At 35.0% G+C, this 7,694-nt stretch overlaps 1 protein-coding gene across 1 annotated transcript; it reads left to right on the top strand.

The window, feature by feature from the left end:
* Positions 1–331: 331 nt before the first annotated feature.
* On the top strand, positions 332–4,551 carry LOC131795006 (protein TEX261). The gene is made up of 6 exons (XM_059112568.2): positions 332–468; positions 588–667; positions 1,955–2,108; positions 2,379–2,446; positions 3,268–3,382; positions 4,055–4,551. The coding sequence occupies exons 1-6, from the start codon at positions 402–404 to the stop codon at positions 4,171–4,173; spliced, it is 603 nt and encodes a 200-aa protein (XP_058968551.2). The 5' UTR covers positions 332–401; the 3' UTR covers positions 4,174–4,551.
* Positions 4,552–7,694: the final 3,143 nt, after the last annotated feature.

Raw genomic sequence — 7,694 nt, 5'->3', positions numbered from 1 at the left:
CCTCACGCTTGGTCAATAACCCAAAGTAACCGTGTTAATAATTTGAAAAAATATATATAAATAGTTAAAAGATGAAAATATAAATAAAAAGGAAAGTTGTTGATTAGTTTAATATTCTAAATACACGCTCAAACTTGTGAATACGATTGTTTTCTGTTCGAAATATCAGGCAAAGGAGCATATATTCAGGGGAAAAACATTCCAGGTAGTGTCTTTGCACTGTATGCATGCACTGCGAACCTATAAATTGGATGAGGAACCGCTTTGAAATTTAAAGGAGTGGCTACAAAGCGGTAAAGTAAAAGGAGTGGCTACAAAGCGGTAAAGTTGGCACGTTTGCAGAGAATTTAATTTGTTGTTGATATCTGGCGGAGAATCGCTTGAGTGTTTAGTAATTCAAGATGTTTCTTTACATTTTAAGCTGGATTTCCATGATCTTCCACGTTCTCTTCTTGACTCTTGCATTAGGTACTTCAAAACCGATTCTGGCGTTTCCTAGATAGAATCTTTGGCACTGGTTTGAGCTTGTACATTTCGTTGGGTGCTCACACGCTTGTCTTTTTTTTTTTTTTACAATCTTGCCACAGCTGCTGCTCTTTTTTACCTTGCGGAACTTGTGGAGGAATACACAGTACTAACAGCTAAAGTTGTTAAGGGTATGGTCGCGGTAAGTCGTAAAATGTAGACAGCTGAGGTGCATACAGTTCCCGTGCAATAATTAAGAGATATTGAAATGAATGATATCAGGTGGAAATTACAAGAGTTGCACAAGTAATTGAGCTCAAAATTACTTTTTATGGAGTGTGAATTTGGTCCGATTGTAAAATGCAATATTAGCCTGGCAGTTGTTCTTCATTTACGTCGTGAAACAACGTGGGAATTTAGAAAGACAGGAGGAGTTTAGATGTTGTAGTTTCGACCGTCTGCAGATTATTTTGCATTTTCCATAGGCTTTTGGGAAATTCTCCTTATTTTCCAGTTTCGTTGTGACAATAGAATGATTCACTTGCTGAATCTTAATGAAAGAACTACATGTGTAGTTCATTTTTCAGTGTATAGGTGTTGACAAAAACCTTTCCTCTCCACCTGAGATCTTAATACTCTCCTTAGAGTTTACCACACATTTCTAATAACTACAGCTCTGGGAATTTCGTGTTTGATAAATCAAGCAATACACCTTAGTTGATGTTCTTCTCTACACAACATGGCTCTTTGATTTACAGAGGAGTGTTAATTCCAAGAGAAATTATTATTAACATCTGGGATTGAAAGTTATAAAAGATTTATCAGTTAGCTGTTACTGACATGTCAACCTTCAATAATAAATCCCTCTGTGATGAAGCTTTAGTAAAATATCATGATGTGACACATTGCAGGGCAATAAGATGCCTTGTCAGTCTGAGACATTTCTTGAAAGAAATGTATTGATTTCTTAAGACTTGTCTCTCCTCTTCTTTGCTCTTAGGTATGCATGTTGGTGAAACTCTTAGTCTTTTGATAAAACATATCTCTATTTGATATCTTTTATTATTAAAAAAAAAGGTTTGTTGTTGCTGCAAATTTCCACACTGCTGTAATGGGTGGAATTTCTCACAAGACACCTCTGTATTAGTGAAATATGTCTGTGTGTTTGTCAGTTTGTCATTCTGTGTTCAATCTCTGAATCAGAGAAGCATTTTTTACCTGATACAGCTAGGCTGAAGGCTTTTGTAGGCATCAAAGACAGAAATTATATTTAACAAGAATTAATGGTTTATCGTTGCTGCAATGGGTGGAATTTTACGTAAGACACCTCCATGTTAGTAAAATATGTCTGTGTGTTTGTCATTCTGTGTGCAATCTCTGAATCAGAGAAGCATTTTTACCTGACACAGCTAGGCTGAAAGCTTTCTTAGGCGTCAAAGATAAAAATTATATTTATCAAAATTTGCTTCCTTGTCTTTGTTTTTTACAGGGGACAACTCTGGTTTACCTAGGACTTCTTGTGCTAGAAAGTTTTCCTCTCTTAATAATAATTGCAGGACTCTTTACCAATGGACTTTATTTCCTGCTTCTTAAAGATTTTCCATTTATTCAGCTGACATCTCCAGTGTTTTTAGGGGGAGTGGGTAAGTTATGCTATAGAAAGATTCAAAATTTGTACCAATCATTTATCACTGCCAAAACCTGTGCTTAGTTTAAGTGGCCAACTCTGGAGATAGTAGATCACATGCCCCAAGCTGTGTTCTCTTTGCACTTCCCTTTTGCTACTGAATTTTGAAATTGAAACATTTCTAGGTCATTGTGTCTCAGGTTAATGTAGATTATGAGATGAATAAATTGTTATTGAAATGAATTTTTCATCTAAATAGTGAAAATTACTTATAATTGTTTTTCAGTGATGGTTTTTGTCAATCACTACTTGGCATTTGACCACTTCTCCTCTGTATGGTATCCATTTTCCGAGGTAATGTGCTTGTTTGTACTATCTATCAGAAAAATTTAGGGATGCTGAGTTTAAACATAAGAGAAAAATTTCTTTTGAACATCTACGGTTACTGTAGCAAATTAAAGAAATTGATGAGATGTACTTTTCTTTTTAAAGTTGTTTTTTTGTATAGCACCTTACTGCTGAACTTAAGTTATTCTGGCGTGAAAAAAATTAAATAAATCAAAGATGGACTGGCAAAACCTGTCAAATTTCTTAACAGAGGATTTCCAGCCCCCTAATACTCAGGTTTTGAGAAACTGTGCATTGTTCCTGCCAAGGACATGGTGAAATGAATACTATAAATTGTTTGGCTAACAGAATGGGTGAAATGGGTCTATTTTGCCTGCTTGGGATTCCATACTTTGCCCCTACAGCACTTTAAAATTGCTTGTAACCAACAAACATCGATTGTAACTCTGAGAAGCATTTTTTTCTCCCTGTAGTAATTGTTCTCACAGTTTCAACAGCATTAGCATCACAAAACATAAACTCAGCTCATGTTGGACACGAAAAAAACCCATCTGTCATGAATATTAGGTTATCCTGAAGACGGTCAAAATGAAGAAAAGCAGAAGGAATTTCTTGACTTTGTGTTGCAATTTTTGGTATAATCTTTAAACCATTTAGTAAATCCTTTTTTGACCAAGCTTGTTCACTCAGTTTTATCATGTATTGGCCATTTTTTGCATTTTAATGGACATGGTCTTCACAAGAAAAGAACATGCCCATTATCTAGTCCTGTTGACCTCATGCATGGTCATGAACAAATATTTAGTATGTGACTTTGTTTTTTCCAGATTCTAGCTTACTTCACAATCTGTTTATGGGTTCTACCATTTGCATTCTTTGTTTCCTTATCCGCAAGTGAAAATGTATTACCAACAGCGTCCACAGTTCCAGAGGATACAACAGGTACTACTGGGGATCTAGCAGTTTGTTCATTACATGTACATCAGGGTTTTTATTAACCATCAGAGATAACAAAATTTTGCAACTACATACATTTACCTGTACCTGGCAGAATTCTGGGATAAAATTTGGATGGCCTTGGCTTTTTATTGTTTACTTCGGGAAATATTTTCATTGTTACTTAAAACTCTTCTCCTTTTAGTACTTTCCTTAATGGAAACCCTAGAAAAAATTTTTAAGCATGATAAACATTTTATTTTTACCCATTGGGTCCAAACAGTACATAGGCTGCTAAAAGGCTGCAAAAATTAAAAAGAAAAAAAAAAAAAAAGGAAAATACCTATGCAGCATTTCAGGCCAAGTTTGCAAGTATTGGCATTAAGTTCAGTTTCATTCATTTGGTAAATGTTCTGTTATTCAGTTGTGTCTTTTTTGAACAAATTTGCAATTTAACTTTGAAAGTTGTGAGGTTGTTTGCATTTTGAGATTGAGATTGCAATGTATTTATTTTGTAGTCTTAATGTCTGAAAAAAAACATGTAAGCATAATGTTAAAGAACATTTTGGATCTCTCTACATCTTGAAAACAATTTTATGCTGTTATTTACAATGATAATTATAATGTGAAGTTGACAAGTTTAACCTTTTTTCTCTTTTCATACCTTTGTCTACCCAGAACCAAGCTATTCTTATGCTGGCCAGAGATCAAGTCGCAGACATGGAATCCTTGCATTTTTTAATTTTTTGTCGAAGAAAACGGAGGGTTATCTACCAACAAGGACAAAAACATATTAAGAGCTGAGAGAAGATTATGGTGGACATATGTGAGAAAAATGATGTATTATTACAGTGTATATTGAAGTCTTTTAGGTCCCTGTTATTAAACTACTTTTCTATGGTACTTTTACCAAATGTGTTTTCAAATCATGGTATTTTGTTCCCCAATTAATCTATATAATGTTGTTGAAATGTTATCTGTAGATAGAGAGGAAACAGTTGGTAAACAGTATAATTGTGTTGAATTTAAAGCATTCATTGGTTTTGGCATGTTTTGAACCAGCTAGAATGAAGATTCCTTGGGTTTCTGATATTTCTCAAATGCAAGTCAAAGAGAAAGGGAAAATCAGAAATCGAACTGATTTGAAATGATTTTAATTCAAATAAACTATGAAACACTTTTCTGGAGGGATCTGATTGTGCATGAAACATTTCTAAAGGGTGTAAGAGTATCAGAAATTTTGTTTTCTGCTTGCAAATTTAACATCTCCAAATGAATTTGTATATTGTTATTTACCTGTAGCTATTAGATTTGCAGAACATCAATTTTTCCTTTTAAAACTATGTGAGGCTTTCAGCAGCTAAATATGAGTGGCAGTTTTATTATTAACTGGTGATGCCTTTTCATTAACTTTTCCTCAATTATTAGACTGACTTAATTATTTTGACACAACTAAATCATTGTGTTAATCTTTTGATAACTATTTATGGACTTCTTGTCTGAGCCTGCAGCTTATGTTTGCACAAATGTGGAATATTATTTCAACTGAATGACATCAGTCTACTCTGGCATATCCCTTTAATTCCCAATATCTGATTGTTAATTCTCCCCTCTAGCTGCTGCCCATTTCTTTGTAAATTAGTTATGAGAACTTGGTGCTAAATCAAGATAGCAGCCTCTACCTAATAAGTTCAAGTATTCTCATTAGCTGTTTGCTGAAAAATATATGGATGTTATAGGGAGAAGTTTCATGTTGATCACTTCTGGGAGTTAAAGGGTTAACCCCAAGAAGTGATTATTGACATGTAACTTCTCCTAATATTAACCATACATTATCCAGCAAACAGTTAATGAGAATACTCAAACAAATCAGCTAGAAGTTGTTGTTTTGATCTTATACTAAATTCTTGGAAATGTGTAACAGCTAGAGGGGAGAATTTTAAGGATTCAACATCAAGTGAAGTTTCTGTTGTCAGTGTATTCCTTTTTTATCCTTTTATTGTGTTTGAGTGGTTGCAGATATTGTGTTTGTCTGAAGTGTATATCTCCGTCAAAGGCTATTGTAGAACTATTTGACTAGACAGAAGAAGTTTTAAAGTGCAGATCAAGAATAAATTAACAATTATTCACAGAAGTGGAGTTGAATAGCTTGGTGGATATTTGCTGAGCTGCAAGCGGCGAGGTAGATAATTATATAGATGTTCTACCTTCACCAACACTGGGTGAATAATTGTGTTAGTACATGTATATACCACACAGAACCCAAAAATATTAGATTATTTCCAACAATATACCAAAAAATGGTAGGAAATTAAATTGTTGACTCATGATTTTGTCTCTTCGGCTGCCCAGAGGTGAATGGCACTCACTAATCATTTCTGAAACAAACCAGCCAATTACTGGACACAAACAGAGCAATTAATCTGTGTGGTATAAATTATTTATTTAATAACATATATTCACTAAAGTGGAGGTGAACCACTTTTTGAGCTGAATATTTTTTTTTTTAGTAAAGACCACACAGAAACCAAAGAATTTGTTCATTTCTGTTAAAATACTGAGAAATTAGCACAAAATTGAACTCTCGATGAGCAATTTATCTCTTTGATGGCTTGTAGGTGTGTGTTACTTGCCAATGTTTTCTGAAGTAGCCCATCAGTGTGTCCAAAAAGGATGTTTTACCTGTTTGGTATATACTGCCAATACTAAGCATTTATTTTAATTATCATTTAAGGAAAATTAAGGATCATAATAACTATATAATTTGATTAATTTTAACCTTTTCAAGCAGGAATAACTAAAAAAGACAATTTCACTATAAAATGCTAATACATTTTCAAGCAGGAATTGGTGAGCAGGGAGACAATTATAAAAAGGAGATATTCTTTGGATGTTATGAAATACTCATCAGTGAGAGTATTTTTGATAATGGATAACTGTTTTTGGATCTTGGAATGGAAGGGTTGAATTCTTCACATCCTAACTCTTTGCACCCCAACATCAGAATGCATATTCTCCACACTGTTCCCCATATATTTTGTACTGATACAGAAGGAGACTTAGTTTAACAATCAAGAGCTTCTTAAGATGTTGGTCATTTCTTTGATTCCTTTATACACCTAGTGTGTGATTCAGGAGTGATATTATAAGGTAAAATTAAATGCTTGTCAATCTTTAGGATTAAATATATAATTAATTGCCTTCATTTGTTGCGTTCCCAATCTTGTTGCAAGTTTTATTGCATAAAACTGTCATTTTGAAGGTTATTGCAGTTTCAGAGGCACATGCATTTGATGTAAGGAAATCAAACTGACTGAATGCCTAAGTTCAACTAGCTTTGCAACTTTGATTTTACCTCCATGGATCCATTATTTGTTTGCATTTGCCAATTAACCCAGGGCCTTTAACTCTGAGAGGTGATTAACATGTTCCTTCTCCCCATAACATCCATACATTATCCAGCAAACAGGTGATGAGGATACTCAAACTTATCAGGTGGAAGTTAATATTGCTGATTCGTTAGTAGGCCAAATGTTTTTACGTGATTGCGAGAGTATTAATTAATATCAAAATAATTAATAAGAATCACTTTATTGGCCCAACATACACGAACCCAGTGCCCTCTCGGGTAATTGATCAGAATACAGGGTTGGCGTCTTTATTACCTACGGGCACTTCCTGTTATGTAATAATCCAAAGGCTTGTCCGATAAATCGTTTCTCGGTGCGATCTTCCAATTCCCAGAAATGCGAGGGCAGATGAACAGGCGACAGGAAAATTCATCTGCGATCCTACGCCCTTTCTTGTCTGTTAAGGAAACTTTCGCGTCGAACTTATTTCCTCTGACCCATCGTCAGTTACTGCCATTTGGGTTTCCAATGATGCGGTTTTGCATCGAATTAAATTTTCCACGGTTCACCGAAGTTACGCTGTCATGCATGGAATCGTTTCACCCTGGCGGCGTTGCTTCTTCTCGAGTACTAATTTACCTTAATTAGGTTTTCCTTTCTCCCTGTGGGTTTTTATCGCGCTTGGCTCTTCATTTTTTTTTTTACGAGAAACCCCCGCGTGCGCGCCTGTACAGCCAATTGATCCAGCGGAACAGCCGGTTACCCTATCAGGGAGGCTCAATATATGATTGCCGTTTCCCATTTTTTTCTTTATCACGGTTAAAGCAGTGCCAACAGTCGGTCAAAATTCAGATGCTGAAAAAGTTGTGAAAGCTGCAAAATTGGCTTCAAGTCCAGACAACTGAGGTCTGAGTAAGTGATGTCTAACTCTGACTGATCTTTTCAGCCAAACTAATTTTAGACCATTG

Source organism: Pocillopora verrucosa, chromosome 1, assembly GCF_036669915.1.
Source record: "Pocillopora verrucosa isolate sample1 chromosome 1, ASM3666991v2, whole genome shotgun sequence".
Lineage (NCBI taxonomy): Eukaryota > Metazoa > Cnidaria > Anthozoa > Scleractinia > Pocilloporidae > Pocillopora > Pocillopora verrucosa.
The sequence above is the reverse complement of the archived record's forward strand: the minus strand, read 5'-3'. Positions and strand labels throughout refer to the sequence as shown.